This window comes from Pantherophis guttatus, chromosome 1, assembly GCF_059756535.1.
Source record: "Pantherophis guttatus breed Tessera chromosome 1, ASM5975653v1, whole genome shotgun sequence".
Lineage (NCBI taxonomy): Eukaryota > Metazoa > Chordata > Lepidosauria > Squamata > Colubridae > Pantherophis > Pantherophis guttatus.
Genome location: NC_142063.1, coordinates 182100570 through 182121428, shown reverse-complemented (window position 1 = coordinate 182121428; position 20859 = coordinate 182100570). Strand labels below are relative to the sequence as shown.

Sequence of the window (20859 nt, the reverse complement as noted above, 5' to 3'; positions counted from 1 at the left end):
TTTGCATGTCACCTTCTCCAGGCTCATTTGTACTTCATTAACTGCCATTGACTTAACAAGATTTATGCAAATGACACCATAGGAGATTGCTAACTCCCACTGCAATCAAGCGATTATGTACGTACAATTCTCCACAGCAATGAAAAATTAATACATGACAAGCCCACTCACTGCTGAGCTGTGCCTCTTGCTTTTATATTTCTGGTCATGAACTTTTTATTTTAATATATCCTACTGGCAGAGTTTTGACATAAAGCATAAAGCAGAAACAAACCACACAATTCCTTTCTATAAATCTTGTCTTTTTAAGAGTCTGTTGTAAAATAACAGCTTCTGTAAGATTATAGGGAAATGAATACCTGTATACATTCACAAAATATAACAAAGCAGAGAAGCAAGTTAAAAGTTTGACTTAAATCAAGTTTCCTCTTTTGAAATTGATATATCTATTCCATAAACTGGATATTAATAAAAACATATTGGTTAGAACCTGAACAGGACTTTTATAAAACTGAGAAATATAATTAAGTGTCTTTACTCATGCAGCCACAGATTTGGAGGCCTGGAGTATAATTTAATAAACATAGTGGAATATTAAAAAATAATTCTGAATCACCCATATGTAAGATCCTGATATGATTCTTTTGAATTTTAGGTGCAAAAGGAAATAAGCAGTAGCAAATATGACATACTGCCATTACACATAGTCCATAGCTTATGACCACAATGAAGCCTGTTCATTAAAATTGCAAGTGGTAATTATGATGCAGTTGTTAAATGAACGTGCATTTAAGGTCTACTGAAAGTCTACTTAAACAACCACTTATTCCCCTATGATCCCCATCCAAAGTACCTTGGAATAACATTGGACTGGACTCTCTCTTACAAGATACACTTAGAGAGTACAGTGGCAAAAATCAATACTAGAAATAATATAGTCCAGAAATAATGTGGAATTAAATGAAGAGCTTCAACTGCCATCCTCAGGTCATCAGCATTAGGGTTGGTCTATTTCACAGTAGAATACTGTGCCCCTGTATGGCTCAACAGCTGCCATACTAGTAAGTTAGATGCCAGACTCAATGACACCATGAGAATTGTAAGTGGATATATTAAAACCACACTGTCTTGCTGGCTTCCTATTCTGAGCCATACAGCACTGCAGGCAAGGTGCAGTAGTGAGGGAATACAGAAAAATTATGAGCAACTCACTCCTACCGATATATGCTGACCTTCCTCATTTATCAGCTGGAAGACTCAAATACAGGAAGCCCCCACTGGTACTTCCCCACAACATCTGCCCAACAACTGTAGCATCCCTGCAGTTGGTCAAAAAGGCAAATAACAGCGAGGGTACTGCCGCAACTTTGAAATGTGGTCATAAGTAGCTGGGGGGGGGGTTTGTCATAACTTAAAATGACTGCTGAGTAATTGATCATTAAACAAGCTGTACATGAATAAGTTTGTGTAACACCATAATTTAGAGACACAAAAACTATATTCGCTCAAGATTCCAAACTTAGGTTGGCTATTTTCTTCATATTTTAGCATGCTATATGGAATCCAGCATATTTGGTTGGTTTATGAACCAGAAAGTGGTTAATTTAATTAAGTGTTCTAGGTGAACCTAATTCATGAACCGTAGAAATCAGATATTTCCTGTATGATTTTCAGCTTTATATAAATAACTTGCCAAAATATGCCTATGTTTGAAAGGATTCTTGCTTGACAAACAAACCTTGTATTTGATGTATGTTATTTTATTTATTTATTGTACTTGTTAAGGTCATCCAACTCCAAGAAGATTGGGCATATACTGTATGTACTTAAAATAAATTAAACATTTCACTCTTTTTTAGAAAGTTTGACCAAATTAGAAAGTATTATTTTAAAAAAGAACAGTTCTAAATTCTTCAGTTTTTATAATAAATTTAGCCTTAAATTACTGTTCTATTGAAATTAACATTGCTTATCGTCTTCCTCCGATCTAGAGATGAAGAAAAACACCAGAATATCTTTTATTTTTTTATAACATACAGCCAAATTAATAACTATACTTAATAACAACTCTCAAGTGGTAGGCAGCATTTAAAGCATTTAAAGCATTTAAAGACAAACATGTCTGTCTCTGAAGCAAAAAGTGTCTTGGCTTAAATAAAAAATAATGGCAAACCACATAGCATACAATAAAAAAAAGGAAGAATATTTAATGATGAAAACATTTACATCGTTTACAATTGGGAACACAACCCAGGTCCTGGAACTGCCAGCTAGTACTTTTGAATTGAGGTGGAAATCAGTATTATATTAATTTAAATATTACGTATAAAGACTGAAGGATGGGGATTAAACTGAATTGATTAAAGAGAACAGTTAGTAGAAAAAAAGAGGAAAAGATTACTATTATTGTTGTTCTCAGAATGAGCAATTTTTTTTACAGATATAGGGTAATTTAAAGACTGATACTTTAATTTACTTATTCATTATTTCCTTGATAGACTTAGGCCATAGAGAACTGCCTAACTATTGTCTCCATGCAAAATCCTTGGTGGATTTTGACAATAAAACTAATTTTGGTGATGAGCCTCAGGCTGCTTAGGCATTCCTATAATCACAGAACGAATCTCCTAACAAACTGTACAACATAGCCTAAGAACATAGGAAAAAGCCATAGGAAGACCCATGCCGGATCAAGCCAGGAGCCTCTCTAATTCAGCATTCAGTATTACACAATAGCCAGCTAGTATACTCTGGGAAAAAAACATGGACTTAAAACTACATCTTCTTTCCACTATTGCTCCCCAACAGCTGGCATTTAAGTTTATGTAGGGCATATACATTAATCAAGATTAATGGCCATAGAACCAGATGTTTCATAAATTTGTTCATTAAGTTTTAATAAACAAATTGTATTGAGATTTTCATTCCAATCTTTCCTTTAGTATGTAATAAGATATCTTTTATAAAATCTCTGATAACATTTAGCATATCACTACAATCAGAAGTTCTGTACTTCTCTCCTATGGGAATTGTGTAGGAATGATTGGCTCAATTTCTTTATAATAGCTTTTAAAACTAGGAAACAGAAATCAAAGGGATATGACTTCAATATTTCACTATTACTGATCCAATTATGATATGTAAAAATTGAAAATTATTTTAAGTGTTAGAACAGTTAAACATGATTTCATAAGATCGAAGTAGGGTTTTTTGATATGCAATTCTTTTCATATTCAGTATCTTAGGAATGTGGCACTAATGCAGTTATACTAGTAGTCAAACAAACAAAAGGAATTCCTTAGTTTGAAATCCTATATTATAATAGGGATGTTTAATTAAGACCAGATATTATGGCTGTAAATGTTTGCTTATATAAAAACATCCAAAGTTACAATTCCTTTATTAGCAATCTACAAATAAAAGTACACAGCTGACTCAAATCTAACTATCTCATTTCTGCAAATCAATCTGGAACAATGTTCAGATGTCCTTCTGCAAATGAGGGCCACATCGGGCTATTTCTGTGATCACAAAGGGTTCTTGTACAGTGATCTGATCTATCCTTGTAGACTAGCAGCAAACGGTCCAATCAAAGCATTTTCTACAAAGACAGACTTTGAAGCCAGCTCAGCCTAGAAGCACACTCCATATGCAGGCCAGCAAACTGCACTTCATTAGGCCTGTTGTCACATTTTCCCTCTTCTTATTCTAATGATCTTATTTTAATTCACATAGGAACCCCTTCTAATTGATGTCAAGTGAGTGACTTCAATATTCATCACAGCACATCAAATAAATCTTGGCACAGAAGTCAAGCATTATGGTGTTTAAGACCTAAGGTGTACCTCCAAGTACAGGAAATCATTCACACATATATACAGGTTGTATCTGTTTAATTGGGATTGCACGATCGCTTCCAATACTATCTGCTCTGTTCTCCAATCCTTTCTTTTCTTTGTCTGGGCCACTCCCTTTCCGAGACTAGGGTAGAAGCAAAATAAACACTCTTAATACATGAATTCATTTTTCCACATTCACATATTAAATTGTAAATTTTATATTTATAAAATGTCTCCCTCTCTTTCTGTCTCTCATTCATACACACATATATAAATATTTTAACTCTTTAATACAATAGGGATTTAAAAATGCCCTCAAACTGCATATCTTTTCACACAGGAAATTTCTTAGATAAGTGTATATACTTTATTATCATTTGATGAGATTTTAAAACACTATTAACTCAGTGTTTATGGATTTTCATTAGAATTTAATTTAATTTTTCTTCTTTACTACTTTCAGATGACAGCATCAAAGTCAAAGTAACGACACTAAGAAGACCAAGTTGCTTTGACAAAGTATAAAAAATAGAAATACTAGTTATCTCTTTTATGCATACTTTCTTCAATAACAGAAGTCACAGACATAATAAGATACAATAAAATGTTTTAAGAATAAATAACTACCTTATCTGAGTAATTAAAAAAAATAAGAGCACCCCTTTTCAAATTATGTGACAAAAATTGCCTTGCTTACTTGTTCACTGCTGTGCAACAAATACATTTAATCCTATGCAAAGAGAACTTCATATTCTCCTCTATTATTATCAGCTAAGTAAAGCTAGAAGTGACAGATTTATTTTATTATGAAGTCATCCTCCTTAAAAACTATACTGGCAACTTCACTCCATTAGGAACATTACTCACACAATATGGAAAATGGGGAAACTTTTTCAAATCATAAATGAAGTTTATGTGCCAGTGATATCCAGCACACAGCTGAATGCTAGTAAACCACAAGTGATATAAAACCATAGAGATTTTCTACAATATATTCAGAGTGTGTCTTAATCCACATTAGGAATACATATCTGAATTCCAAACAAAACTATCTTCATATTTCTGAGAATAAATTAAAAGAAAAGGACAACATCTTAAGAACATTAGATACATAGTTTAAGAATTATGCTTACATTTTTTCTTTTGAACTAATGCATTCCTTTAGGAACCAGCAGCTTGCACTACTCTGTCTTGATTTATCCATAGGGCTACTAAGCTAGAACTTTAGACAGTCATGTTGAGTAATCATACTCTCAAAAATTTCTGTTAAATTAGGAAATCAAATCAATATAATGCTTGAGCCTTCTATGTTTTTATTAGTCATTTTTTTGTTTAAAAATATTTCCCTTATAATATTGTAGCTAAAACAGCATCTCTTCAAAGAGAAAACAAAATATTATTGTGAAAATTGTTCAGAGTGATAGTTTTGAATATTTTAATAAGGTTTTTTTTTTAATAATAAAAGTTCACTCTAAAATAAACTTCAATCTACAGTGATTTTCTGTTATGATTTTGAGCTTGCCCATTTCAAAATTACTACGAACTCAGATATTACAATATAAACTTCCCCATAAAACTGACAAAATCACTTACTTAAAATTATTTGATGGAATTACTCTATCTATTTGACAACAAGCATTTTATCTTTTTTATGTTCACACACAGACACACTTCTCAAGCCTGGAAAATTAAGAATATAAATATTATAAGCAGAAGTGGTTCATGTTTCCCATTTACTGCCTTGTGTCAAATATAACTATCATGTTTTAGTCATGGCTGTAAAATTTGGGGAACAGTTATGTTTATATCCGTTATGATAAAAAAATAATTTTATGAACTGCTACTATACCTATTACTATTTATTGCCTTCTACATTATGATGGTATAAAATAATGTATGCCAGCAACGACTTTTGTACACCTACTTAAAAATTGTTGGTTGAAGCAGCATACATAATCATGTTTCAAGAGGTTTTTTTAAGATTTTCGGGTAGAACATTTTTTTATAATTTTATATATATCAGAAAAAGTGAATTCATAATAATTACAACTGAAGCAGCATCAATACAGAATAGAATATTTGACATCATTCGTGCCTGTAAAATAACACACAAGAATAAAAATTTAATTATTACTATAACTGTTCTTGAAGTGATAGTAATAGTGATTAAACCACCATATATGTAATTAGATATGGAAACTATGGTTTTGCAGCTCTTCCAAAAGATGACTTGTTTCAATTATTTCTAATATAGAGGACTTTTTTGAAGCTTGCAGAGAGCCTGCCTCCAGCTTTCTTCGAAGAGAGAGTAAAGCAGCTGTTTTGCCTTCTCCAGCAGTTCCAATAGACAGTTAAAGCTTTGAAGCAATTCAGAGTACCTCACTGAGGAAAATCACATCATTTCTTTGCCTTAAACCAAAGTTTCCTTGCCCAGCCAAGTAAAAAAAATCTTTGCTTGGTGAACCCAGTATTAACTATTTCTAATAAATAAAAAGAGTTATTTGGGTATTCAAGTTTAATATCTAAGGAATTAAACCATAATTTTCCCTGGGCAGAAAATACTGTTTAGCAAGAGACAACTATCAGAATATTATTGCTATTTTCTATTACCTTTAACTTCCATTATTTTAATACTATAATTAATAGTATAATTAATAGTATTTAATAGTAATGCTATTCTACTCTTAAATGCATCAGCCCTTCAAAGTAGGCTCAGTCGAGAGATATACACCACAGTGATTACAGGAATAGTGCTTTGTTAGAATAAGGTAAAACAATACAATCCTGAAAGTTATCCAAGCTTCTCCCTGTCCTATATTACACTAATACAATCAAGGTGGGGTTATTCTGTGGTCATTTCTCACCCTTCAACTCAATCTCTGCACTGTATAATTATTTCTCCAATCCCTCCTTAACATCGTTATTTCTAAGTTCCTCTAGTCTACACAATGCTGTGTTGTATGGATTGTTTCAAATTGCTTAGTCACAATTTAATTTTGCTTAGTTTTCAGAAGATAAGTGAAAAATAACTAAGAAAATGATGCCACTTGTTGATTTTCCAAACCAACAACTTTCCAAAACTATATTTTAAAAAAAAAAGAAATATTAAGAAATACTATTTTTTCCAAGAATCTATAAACACTGATGATATATGGTAGGTTAATACTAGTTTATCTGCCAATGTAAAAGACTGAAATTTTGAAGCCCTTGACAATTCTGGTACTGCTGACAAGAACTGAGTAAGCCAGAAAAAAATTTTTTGTAAAATTTCCTCTCAGTTTTATTTCCTTGCTGTGCTACAATATTTTTATTCAAATAAAAGAATGGCTATGCTAATATTTTCTTACAATATGTTAAACAGAACCTTGAAAGAGAAACCTTGAAACAGAAACCTTCAAAGCTAGTATAAAAACCCAATGTCTTATTTTCTGATTTTTCTTATTTCAAATGTACCTCATTTTACTGTATTTTTCTTAGAACTTACAAAAATTAATTCTGAAAATTAACAGCATCTCTGTAAAACCTGTATGCTGAATTATAGACAGAAAGTTGTTTAAAAGAATCCATGTCTCTCACCTAATTTTCTCTTCATTGAAACCCCATGATATATTGAACATTATTTCCAAAAGTTCCTAAACAAGACTGAATAAAAAAGTATAGTTTTAAATGCCATCCTTTCCCAGTTTGCCTCACTTATGCTATATTCTTTGACTCCCACTGACATCTAGTGGATTAGAGTAAAATTACACAGCCAATAGATACTGCTTCCTTTTCTTCAATTTTTTTTTTAACCAAGCTCCTCAGTTTATGAAAGTTTTTTCTTTTGAAATCTAATATGAATGTACAGACTTTTGGGCAATCATTTACTTATGCAATCATATAAAAAACTAAGTGCACCCCATTAGAATGTTTGACTTTTTCCACATATTTCAATATACAAATATTTAGTCTTCATTTCAGCAATACTGAAAAGGGGGATATAATGTAACAAACATATGCACTATTACATTGTGCAACTAAAATAAATATAAATGAAAGTTTCTCATGCAGGAAAAGTAAATACCCCGTATATACTGATTACTATCTCAAACACTTAACAATTAGAATCCAAACCACCAGAACATGATTAAAACATTATTAGATAGGAACTGGATAACTTACTGAAACCTCAAATATTTAGTTGGATGTACTCTTTATTATTGATGTGTTTGTATTATTATGCCTAGCTCTCTGAGTCTTTCAGAGAAGTTTCTACACGGCCATGAAACTGAGAAGGGATTCAAAAGGATTGCCAAACAAATGGACATGAAACATTGGGAAATTGGGAAATTATCTACAAGTGGAGAAGATTGCAAACAACTGCATACTTGCTCATGTCAGGCAGTCCCAAATTTAGCTGGGATGCAGGCAAAATGAGGAAACCAACATTGAGTTTTCTAGACACATGTAATAATGTAGGCTGTAAAAAAATGATATCCCTAATTTGTTGTATTCCAGGTATTTCTTATCTTGTTTTCTAATATGTGCCTCTTGAAGACATATGATATCTACATTCTGTTTCATTAATTTTGAAAGTATCTTTTTCCTTTTTATCTGATTGTTCAATCCATTTATGTTTATTGATAATAGTTGGGTTCTTTTCTCTATTCTCTTATTTGTCTGCTGGTCTCTGATTTCTGGTTGTCCTAGTAGTTCTTTGTGGTCTGATCCTAATTTCCTTTCCTTCATCTTGGTTTTCCATTGTCACCCTAGTTCTTTCTTCCATTTCCTCACTTCCAGATCCTTGTATTTGTTCTTCAAGGGATAATCTTTGTACTAGCTATCTCCAATTGCTCTCTACTGCTTGAGCTTTTCTCCACCCCTGTCAATCGATTGAATGATCAATGTGATCGAATAGTTCTTGGGCTTTGTCTAAATTGTCAGTTTTATTTTTTTTTCCCCTGCCAAGTTATTATCATTCCTTCTGGGATGATCTACCTAAATAAAATTTTCTTTATATTCAGTAGTGATGCCAGGAACCTATAATCCCTCCTTTGTTCTCGTATCCGTCTAGGAATCTGCTTTAGTGTTATAATTTCTGTCCCTTTATAGAATATTGGTTCTTCTCTTGTAGTTTTGTATACATCCTCACAGATCTTTTTGCATGCAAATCTAATATGTACCTCTCTTGGGAAGTGGTGACGTCTTGCATAATTATTTGAACTCGGTATATTTCTTCAAATTCATTCCTAATCTCTCTTTTATCCCTCTGCAGGGCTTCAGCAATCAGTTCCGCCATTATTTCCCCTAAATTCTCTTCTTTTGTTTCAATTACATTCTGAAACCTCAAATAAAAAGAGGCTCGGTCCATCTTGAGATCTATCAGAGAATTTTCAAAATCCTTATTTACTGCCATTAGTTTTTGGTCTACCTGTTCTAATTTTTTTTCAGTTTGTTCTGTTTTCATTTTGACTGATTTAATTTTTTGTTCATTTTTTTGCATTGCCTGTTGAATTGAATCCATTTTGGTATATAATGTTTATATATTGTTGTGGCCCCGCCCTCCAAGCCTATCTCATCAGAGGAAGAAGGCTCCGAACATGAAGAAGAGGAGTCGGCCAGGCCTCCCTCTCCAGGCCCCTCCCCTCTGGCACTGCCTCAAGTGCCGTCCGAGGAAGAGGAGATTAGCCAGGAGCCAGGTGTCTCCGATGAGAGCGAGGGAGGTGATCTGTCGTTCCTGGATCCACACCAACGAAGGCGTGATAAATGGTTGCAGCAGTTAAGGAGGCGTGCCAGGGATTATAACTGAGTCACTGGACCACACCCCAGAGACTATATAAGAGAGTGTGGTGGCTGTTTAAGACTCTGTGACGAACAAAAACTAACTCTGGCTAGTCACTTGAACAACGCCTAAATCTGCCGAAGGTTCTTTGTTTTGAACTGGACTATTTGCAATTTGTATGTATTTTCTGTTTATCTGATGAAGTAAAGCCCTTGGCAGTCGATGCTCATATAGCTGCCAAGTTTTAGATAACAACCTGTGTGCGTGCCAAGTGCTTTCTTAACCCTCGGCTGGCTGTGTTTGTGTGTGTGTGGAGACGGGGACAGAACATCTATCCAATTTCAGGTCACCATGATTTTTAAACATTGTCTCTTGAAGTTTCATCATAGTGTACTGTATTGTAACCAATGTAGATTGCATCATTTGAACAGATGGATTAGTATTAGATTTTTCCACTGAGAGCATCATGTCTATTGTTTTCTGGCTTGACAGGGAGACCGTCACCACCGTCAGATTTGAGGCCACCTTTTTCCCTGTTCTTAAAGTTGTGGTGGTAATGCTAGTCATTTCTTTTATAATTCTATAATGTATCAACCCCCTTTCTTTTCTTTGACACTCTCTTACTTCTTCTTCTTGATGTCTTTACTTCCACCAATAAGGTCCAATTAGGCTCAGTCACTCCCTTTTGTCTCCACTTTTCTCACTAAAATCACCAATGTTCTCTCCGGCATCGCTTTCTCCCGATCTCCAAATCTTTCCGTCTGATTCGTCTCTTCCTTCTGTATTATTCCTTGTCTCTCGTATACTTCTTCGTCACCCCTTAATTTATGATTTAATCTGTCTCTTTTCCAATCTCCAATGGTTCTATTAAATCCCAAAATGTAAATTTTTTCTGTTTCTTTCACCATTATTCTACACTCTCCCACTTTCAATATCACACTTATAATCTCTTATTTCCTTTTTATTTATTTATTTATTTATTTATTGAATTTATATACCGCCCTATTCCTGAGGGACTCAGGGCGGTGAACAGCGAACGATAAAAATACATGTAATACAAACGTTTTAAAAAACCAATTAAAATATACTAAACACTCTGGTCCTAGATAATTCAAGACATCCCAGTTTAAAATAAAATCAAAAGCAATATAAAGAGAAAGTTAGGCCAGGCCGGCCTGCTGAAACAGGAATGTTTTAAGGGCACGGCGGAAAGTGCGCAGATCCGGAATTTCTGTATCTCTGGGGGGAGCTCGTTCCAGATGGTGGGTGCCCTCACAGAAAAGGCTCTCCCCCTGGGGGCCGCCAGTCGACACTGTTTGGCTGATGGCACCTGAGAAGCCCCTCTCTATGGGAGCGTACTGGGCAGTGAGAGGCTATTGGTGGCAGAAGGCGGTCTCGTAAGTACCCCGGTCCTAAGCCATGGAGCGCTCTAAAGGTGGTAACTAAGACCTTGAAGCGCACCCGGAAGACCACAGGGAGCCAGTGCAGCTCGCGCAGGAGGGGAGCCACATGGGAGAGCCATGCTGCTCCCATAACTACCCGCGCGGCCACATTCTGGACCAGCTGGAGCCTCCGGGTGCTCCTCAAGGGGAGCCCCATGTAGAGAGCATTACAGTAGTCCAGGCGTGAAGTGACGAGGGCATGAGTGACTGTATTTAATGAGTCCCGATCCAGAAAGGGACGCAACTGGCGAATCAGGCGAACCTGATAAAAAGACCTCCCGGCCACAGCCGTCAAGTGTTCTTCTAAAGACAGCCGTGAGTCCAAGAGGATGCCTAAGTTGCGAACCCTCTCCGTGGGGGGCAATGACTCATCCCCAATAGTCAGTGATGGCACCAACTGACTATATCGGGACGTCGGAAACCACAGCCACTCGGTCTTGGATGGGTTGAGCCTGAGTCTGCTCCTCCCCATCCAGATCCGCACGGCCTCCAGACACTGAGACATCACTTCAAGAGCATTGTTGGGGTGGTCCGGGGTGGAGATGTACAGCTGAGTGTCATCAGCGTACTGATGGTACTTCACCCCAAAACCACGGATGATCTCACCCAGCGGCTTCACATAAATGTTGAACAGAAGGGGTGAGAGAACTGACCCCTGTGGCACCCCACATACAAGGGGCCTCGGGGTCGACCTCTGCCCCCTGTCAACACAGACTGCGACCGATCAGAGAGAAAGGAGGAGAACCACCGCAACACGGTGCCCCCCACCCCTAACTCTTCCAACTGGTGCAGCATGATACCATGGTCGATGGTATCAAAAGCTGCTGAGAGGTCTAATAGGACCAGGACAGAGGAGCAACCCCTGTCCCGTGCCCTCCAGAGATCATCTACCAATGCGACCAATGCCGTTTCCGTGCTGTATCCAGGCCTGAAGCCCGACTGGAACGGATCTAGTTAAGCCGATTCATCCAAGTACTGAGGAAGCTGTCGCGCTACCACACTCTCAACAACCTTCGCAACAAAGCGAAGGTTGGAGACTGGACGGTAATTAGCCAACACTGCTGGGTCCAGGGAAGGCTTCTTGAGGAGAGGCTTCACCACCGCCTCTTTCAAGGCAGCGGGGAAGGCACCCTCTCTCAAGGAAGCATTTATAATCCCCTGGAGCCAACCTCGTGTAACCTCCCAAGAGGCCAGCACCAGCCAGGAGGGACACGGGTCCAATAAACATGTGGCCGCGCTCAGTCTGCCCAGTATCTTGTCCATGTTTTCCGGAGTCACAGAATCAAACTCTTCCCAGGTAATATTCTCAAGACTTGCCTCCATCCTCCCTCCCGAATCTACCCAGTCAGAGTCCAAATTTTCCCGAATCTGAGCGATTTTGTCATACAGATATTGTACAAAGTCCTCGGCTCTACCCTCCAAGGGGTCCTCCCGCGCTTCCTGGTGGAGCAGGGAGTGGGTCACCCGAAACAGGGCGGCCGGGCGATTATCTGATGATGCAATAAGAGCGGAAAAATAGTTACACTTTGCCGCTTTTATTGCCACCAGGTAGGTCTTAATATGAGACCTTACCAGTGTTCGGTCAGATTCAGAACGGCTGGCCCTCCAACTGCTCTCCAGGCGTCTTTTCCAGCGTTTCATCTCCCTCAGCTCCTTGGTGAACCAGGGAGCCAGGTGAGATCGACGCCGGGTTAGAGGCCGCAAAGGCACGACCCGGTCCAAAGCTCCAGCATCCGCCCTATCCCAGGCAGCCACTAGGTCTTCAGTTGAGCCGTGTGCCAGAGCCTCAAGAAATGGCCCAAGCTCCGTCTGGAACCTATCCAGGTCCATCAGGTGCCTGGGGCGGAACCACCTCATTGGTTCCGCCTCCCTGCGGCGGGGTGTGGCGGTTCGAAGGTCAAAGCGAAGGAGGGAGTGATCTGACCATGACAAGGGCTCGACCGCTATATCCCCTATCTCGAGACCACTCAGCCACTGACCAGAGACAAAAACCAGGTCCAGCGTGTTTCCTCCCATGTGAGTAGGGCCATGAACTAATTGGGTCAGGTCCATGGCCGTCATGGAAGCCATGAACTCCTGAGCCACCTCAGACGCCTCACCGACAGATGGCAGGTTGAAGTCCCCCATGACCATAAGCCTAGGGGTATCAATCGCCACCGCGGCTATAATGTTGAGTAGTTCAGGCAAGGCCGCTGCCACGTGGCAGGGAGCCAGGTACGTAACCAGCAGTAACTTTTTGCTTTCCTCTCTCGGCAGTTTCCTTTTTGATGAGTCACAGCTCGCCTCTGTCAGTCGCCATTAATTTTCTATCAGAGTTTTTCACGTTTGCTAAGTAGTTTCCAGATTTACCTACTTTGACAGGTTCAATCACCACACATGGAAGAATTTCTCACTGGCAAAAATAGACACAGTTTGTTAATAATATTTCCTTTCAATCCTCTTGTGGGCTGACACAGCCTCGGGTCTGCCATATCAAATGATATGATTGAACGTCTTCTCGCTGGATCAAAGCAGTGGTGAAGTATAAAATTTGTTGCTACCAGTTCTGTGGGCATGGCTTGGTGGTGGTGGTGGTGGGGGTAATGTGACTGAGTGGGCGTGGCCACCTTTTTTAAAAAAAAAACTTTTAAAACCATTTTACCTACAACCTTCCACCAGGCGGGCCTGCCCTAATCTTTTCCCTCTTTTAAATTACGCAAATTTTAATTGGTTTTTAAATGATTGGGGTTTTAATATGTTTGGGCCAAATTTGTTTAATTCGATTTTACTTTGTTTTTAAATTTTATATCTATGTATTTTTACTGTTTGGCTGTTCACCGCCCTGAATCCTTCGGGAGTAGGGCGGTATATAAATTAAATAAATAATAATAATAATAACCTCTTCAGCCGAAGAGGTTGTAAAAAAATGCTTTTAAAAGCCTCTGACGATCAGCCAACTCAGCTGGGATCGTCAGAGGCTTTTAAAAGCATTTTTTCTACAACCTCTGAGGTTGTAAATGCTTTTAAAAGCCTCTGACGATCCCAACTGAGCCACGTGATCATCAGAGGCTTTTTTTTACTTTTAAAAGCATTTTTTCGGCCAAGAAGTTGTAGAAAAAAATGCTTTTAAAAATAATTTTTAAAAAGCCTCTGATGAACCCGTGGCTCAGCTGGGCATGGGGGGGGCAGGGATTTTTGCTACCGGTTCTCTGAACCACCCGCCGCCATCGTTACCGGATCAGGCGATCCAGTCCGAACCGGGAGCATTTCACCCCTGCTTCAAAGGTAGAATATGAATATGAATTTAGTATGCGATGGAAGTATGAACTGACTATTGTTTTCCCTCACTCTACATTCACCCAGAACCATGGTAAACATTATACAAAATAAGAAAAAATAAATTTAGATGCATCCAAATTGAGGTTATTCTTAACTACAGGGAAGGAGAAACCAACTTTCAAAGATGGTTTTTGAAGTTAGCTTATTGATTAATTGATTAGAGAAACATGATCAAACAAGCAGAGTCACTTGTTGAAATCAGTGGTAATATAAATTAAATAAATATATTTTTGTCAACTCACTGTGAAAAGGTTAGACCGGCACTTGGACTGCTTATGAACAGGTGTTGGAGTATTAGTAGTAGGTGGCACATCAATTCATAGTTCCTTCTGACTGGTGCTTGGAGTAGATGGGACAGAGGAAGAATAATCACTTAAACTCCCTCCTCCATTACTGGTCTGCAATGACTAAAATCCATTTTAGCAGAAAGAAAATCAAATTCTTGATTGTATCTCCTACTATAACACAAGATTTTAAAATATATATAGAATTTCTGTATAGAGAAAACATCACTCTCCGTCATTAAATTCTTGGAATTAATAGGCAATCTTTAAATCAAGATTGTTTCCGTCTATATTTCTCTTAAATTAATTTTCACATTTCTTTTCCTTTCCCTCTATTCCATGTAAGGCTGCATGGCTGACGTGGCCAAAGATAAAACAAATCTTGACATAGCAGATACATGTGTACCATTTGAACATGGAATGTCAGAACTGTGAACTAAAGAAAACTTGGATATCTGGCCTGAAAAGGATTCTTCCTTCTCTCAAAAACAAAGCCAGAAGTGGAAGTCCCCCCCTCCTTCTCCCTCCTTCTCCCTCCCATTTCATTAAGGCTGTTCCTTCCTTCCTTCCCCCTCTAGCTGATTTGTTGGGCCCTAACTGTCCCAGGTGTGGAAAAATCTAGGACGAAACCTCTTTCTGTGTATGGGCTGCAGTGAAGCGCCTGGGAGGGAGTGGTCGTGGCTATTGTGCCAGGGCAAAAGACTGGCAGAGGGTCAGCCGAGGAGAAAAGTTTGTTGCTAATAACCCAGAGGCAAAAACCTCAAGGCAAAACAGGCAAGGCGAAGAGACAGAGCCAAAAAGTCTCATTCCGCTCACATCAATGGCAATAAAAAACAAAAAACAAAAAAAGCCAGCATACAAAAAACAATTGCCAGCACCATAAGATAACATTGTCTAGTAAACAGCAATCACTCAGACCCAGACCCATTGTATCTCAGTGTTTGGGGAAGGGGGAACACAGTCCTATCTGAACTTAATTATTCTATGTCTTTTATGTCATTTCCTTCTCCAATGGATCATCCTTGGTCTGATCCTTAAGAGTGACCCTTCTGGGAATGTGCACATTCTCAAAGGCATAGCTCATAGTGTCACTGAGACATACAAGCTACTTTACCACTACATAAATAACTCCTTCATTTATTAGTTCTCTTATAGTCAGAGTGGTAAACTGTATGCCACATACAGAAACAGAAAAGAAGAAATTACAGAGAAAGTCCTCAAGCCTTCATAGATCTAGACAGAGCTATTTGGCCATCATATCCATCAGTAATCTAAATAGAAGCAGGATGGATAAAAATCAATTATTTTTTTAAAAAAATCAAAAAAAATCAGTTTTTTTTATTTAAATCGGGTTTTTTTTATTTAAATCAGATTTTTTTAAATAAAATGCTTTTTGAGGAAAATATATTACCATCCAAAGGTTATTCCATCATGAAATAAAGATTAGTTTTTTAATTATGTAGAATAAGGCTGTATATGTTTAATTTTTTTGGTAAATAAATCCCATTAATCCATTCACAATGTCATGCTCTTCCAGAGGTTTTTGTAAAATTATTGGGCAGTTTCTCTGCCTACAAGATATTATCACAGATGCTTGGTTTACTTTTTCAGTTCTCAAAACTGAATTTGACTCAGCAGAGATCACATGCCTCTTCTTCACAGCAAAAATGTTATAACATGAACAGAGTTGAGAAAAAGACCTTAATCCTATTGTTCTACAAACCTATGAATACAGAATCAACCCCTTCAGAGCTAAGTTTCAAGAAGTTCAGTGAATAGAATAGAAACAATATTTTTCTGATTGTTTGGAGTGGAATAGATCTACACAAGAAGAAAGTGAAACTAAGTGTGAGGAGGAAGAGGCAAGCAGACAAGCAGTACAAAATGAAAGTGAAACTTTCTGAGCACAATACTGCACAGCCACAGACAGACAAGTCTTTGGATCTTTTTGTGTGTATGACCTGAGGTTTATCACATTCTTTCCTTGGAGGAAAAAACCTATAATGGCAGCAGGCCGTAAAAGAGACCCAGTTTGACAATATTTTAATGAAGTTCCTTTACCTATCGGTAAAGCAGGCATGCGTGCAAACTGCAAACACTGCAACAAAGAAATGAAAGACCTGGTGGCCCGAATGAAGCAACATCATGAGAAGTGCTGTGATGAAGATGACCAAAGAAACACATTTGAACAGGCAGGATCTTCAGGTTGGTAAACATTTTTATTGAATCATATTTCTAAAGACTGCCTTGAACTGTCATGTTTGAGCAAAATTATATTTCTTATTATTACTGCATGTTACTGTCATTTGGTACAGTTATGAAGAAAAGCAAATATTCCTTTTGGGGCAGTGCTGTGTACAATAAGCAGAAATTGTATAAACAATAAAATAACAGCATTGACTTTTTTGTTTAGGGGAATTCATGGATTCTGGAAACTATCCACCTTCAAGATCACCATCCTCCTGTTCTACAGTTTCAGAGTTATCCATCCAGGATAGTGCTTCATTAGCATCATCATCATCAGACATCCACAGCCACATATCACTATCACCTAAAAGAAAGAAAAGACCCTTCCCTCCTGGAACCACTATAGATAAGTTTGTGATAAAAACTAGCAGATTAGAAAAAGAGTTAATTGATGAAAAAATTGCCCAGTTTGTTTATGCAACGAACTCTTCTTTCCATCTGATTGAGAACCCACATTTCATTAATATGGTTCAGTCACTGAGACCAGGATACAGTCCACCCAGCAGAGCAGATGTTGCAGGGAAACTGCTGGATAAAGTGTATGACAGAGAAATGGAGCAATGTGCAACAGCTCTGGAGGGTAGAATTGTTAACCTAAGTATTGATGGGTGGAGTAATGTCCACAATGATCCTATTGTATGTGCTTGTAAAACAACAGAAGAAAGAAAAGTCTTCCTTGCACAAACAATTGATACGTCAAGAAATGCACACACAGCAGAATACTTACAAGAAGTGGCAGTAAAAGCTATAATAACATGTGAACAAAAATTCAAATGTCTAGTACGCAGTTTGGTCACAGACAATGCTGCAAATGTATCCAAGATGAGAAGAAATTTAGAAGAGCAGGAAGGGAATACAAAGCTAATAACATATGGTTGCAGTGCTCATTTGCTGCACCTCTTAGTCAAAGACTTAAGTGTTCCAGAAATAAAGACTAATGTTGTTGAAATTACTAAATACTTCCATAACAATCATTTTGCTGCAGCAGCTCTGAAAAGGATGGGTAGAACCAAGCTAACACTCCCACAAGATGTTAGATGGAACTCTGTGGTGGACTGTTTTGAGCAGTATATCAAGAACTGGCCTATTCTGATGACAGTTTGTGAAGAAAATCGAGATAAAATAGATGGCACTGTCACGGCCAAAATTCTCAACATTGGGCTTAAGAGAAATGTTGAACATATGCTGAGCATCCTGAAACCCATCTCTGAAGCTTTAAACAAAATACAGAAAAATAGCTGTTTTATTGCTGATGCTGTTGAAATTTGGAAGGAACTGAGTGAACACTTAAAAACAGAACTACATGGACAGAATTAAATTACAAGCATTAAAAAAACGAATGAGACAAGTACTGTCGCCAGCTCATTTTTTGGCAAATATTGTCAATATCCAGTATCAGGGTCAAAACTTAAGTGCTGAGGAAGAGGAGTTAGCTATGACATGGGTATCCAGCAATCATCCATCTGTAATGCCAACTATAATAAACTTCAAAGCTAAGGGGGAACCATTCAAGAAATATGTTTGCTGAAGATATTTTAAAGAAAGTCACACCAGTGAACTGGTGGAAGTCACTTAAGCATTTGGATTTAGAGACTGTTCAAGTAATGATTTCACTTTTAACAGCAGTAGCTTCTTCTGCAGGCGTTAAAAGAATATTCTCTTCCTTTGGACTCATTAATTCTAAATTGAGAAATCGTTTGGGACCCGATAAAGCAGGAAAGCTTGTTTTTCTTTTCCAGATTATGAACAAAGAAGAAGATGAAGATGACGAGTGAGCTACAAAGGACAGTATTTAAGTTTTTCATGTGTAGGCTGGGCTGACAGTCTAAGTTTCTTAATATATATATATTTGTTTTCTCAGGTTTTCGCGGGTGTTTGTATGTAGGTCTTTGGTTATTCGGGTCTTCTCCCACGTAAAATTGGAAGTGTCTTGGCGACGTTTCGACGAAGTCTCATTCGTCATCTTCAGGCTGGTGTTCTCGGCTTCGTGCTTCCAGGAGCACGAAGCCGAGAACACCAGCCTGAAGATGACGAATGAGACTTCGTCGAAACGTCGCCAAGACACTTCCAATTTTACGTGGGAGAAGACCCGAATAACCAAAGACATATATATATATATATATATATATATATATATATATATATATATATATATTGTTTAGCCAAATTAGTTAACAAACATGGATGTTTGTTTAAGCAAATAACATATGCTGTAATGTTATTGTTTCAGTTGAATAAATCTATTGAAATTGTCATTATTAAGGTAATGATTATTTTTCTCCTTCCTAAGTACAACAGAAAAGTTGTCCAAATATGAATGATTAACCTATTAAACTGGGGATAAAAAAACTAATATGAAAAGTTGTTATTCTAAAAATCTTCATCTACTTGCATATTAAAGTTATACCAGCAAGAATTAGTCTTTATGTAGAAAACTATTATTTAAATCAAGCCTTACTGACTAGTGATTTAAATCGTGATTTAAATCAGTTTGATTTAAATCAAATCCACCCTGAATAGAAGCATGACTTTCTAACTTCTATTTGCACACATCCTATAAAGAGGAGACCACTACCCCTCTGTTAATTGTCTCCTCTATCAAACTGCTACATTAAACAAAATAATACAGTAGAAGGACACTGTTTTCTAGTAATTCACATCCATTATTCTACAATGATTGTGAATATACAGTTGGCAGAAACATTGCCGTTTACATTTTATTTCCTTTGAGGATCATATATTTATCTGAAACAAGGTGAAATATTTGGTCCATAAATATTAAGATTGTTAACAGCCACTTCTTTAATAGTAGTCTCTAAAGACTGTTTGGTTCACTATGGAGAATGCTTTACATATGAGCTTGAAGAACTCAGCTTTGTTTTATCACATTCCCACTATCATGACCCCGTAGGATATTATTTTTTAATTGCAAAAAAGGAGAGCTTTGTCTTTAGAATTAATGGCAAATTGTTTATTAAGCATAGTTAATAAGCACTGCTAGTTCTTATATAGTGATAAATAATGATAGAATAACTGCATTGTATACACACAGGGAATTAAAGAAATCTTTCATCAGAGAGAATGGATTGCCTCTCCTTCCAATTTAAGAAAATAAAAACTCTTGAAATGTGGTTGTTTAAAAGGACCCTTTTATTAAGTAGAAGTGATAGCCACCCAGTTAGAGCAAGATCTGAATACCCTTAGGCAAGACAAGTAGGATTAAAGCAGTAGAGACCCCTCCCTTTAAGTCAGAATGCAGATTTTAGCCAATACACAAGTGTGAAGATGCTTTCTTTCCTAGTTTCCCTGAGAACCCGAACAACCATGCATTCACACTGTTATATTTTAAAGTGAAACAACCCACATGGCTATCATAAACATTCCTCCAGGTAAAGAGGATCTCAGGGCTCTTTGGCGCCAGGATATAGGTTGTATAATATCTGTTGACACAGGCAATGCTAGTAAATCGAGTTCAAGTCTCCCCCTTCCTCCAATTGAATGGCAGTATCACTTTTAGGGATCTGACAGATACTCTCTGTTACATAGATATGTAACCAAAGAATTTATATAGAAATTAATAAGGAGGGAATTAACTTGATCAGACTTAGTTTTAAATTCCCAGGTTATCTCAATTTTGCTTCTCTGCAACTATTTCAGTTTTTTGAATATTATCCAATGTTACTCAGAACTTGAAATAGTGGCTAACATATTAAATACAATACAACTGCTATTACTTGTGATTTGAAAACTACTTCTATCAATGCAACCTAAAACTATAGGTTACCGATTCATATTCAGTTTGTGATGTGATAACCATTAATAATCATTATTATCCTAATGAAGTTTCTAGGCTTTTTTTGATTCAAGTAAAGAACTTTGCATTTCTCTTTATTAAATTTTATTCTGATATTTCCAGGTCAATTTTCAGACTGTTAAGAATTTTGTTTCTATTTTCTAGATTTTATGTT

The 20859-nt window shown here is 37.2% G+C and overlaps 1 protein-coding gene across 1 annotated transcript in view; it reads right to left on the bottom strand.

Moving 5' to 3' along the window:
- Nucleotides 1–20859, bottom strand: part of LOC148116651 (arf-GAP with GTPase, ANK repeat and PH domain-containing protein 1-like) — a 1231127-nt gene that overhangs the window by 986136 nt on the left and 224132 nt on the right. The window contains 2 exon segments of the mRNA XM_087887143.1: nt 3880–3981; nt 14603–14758. Of these exon segments, the coding sequence (XP_087743269.1) occupies nt 3880–3981; nt 14603–14758 (258 nt within the window).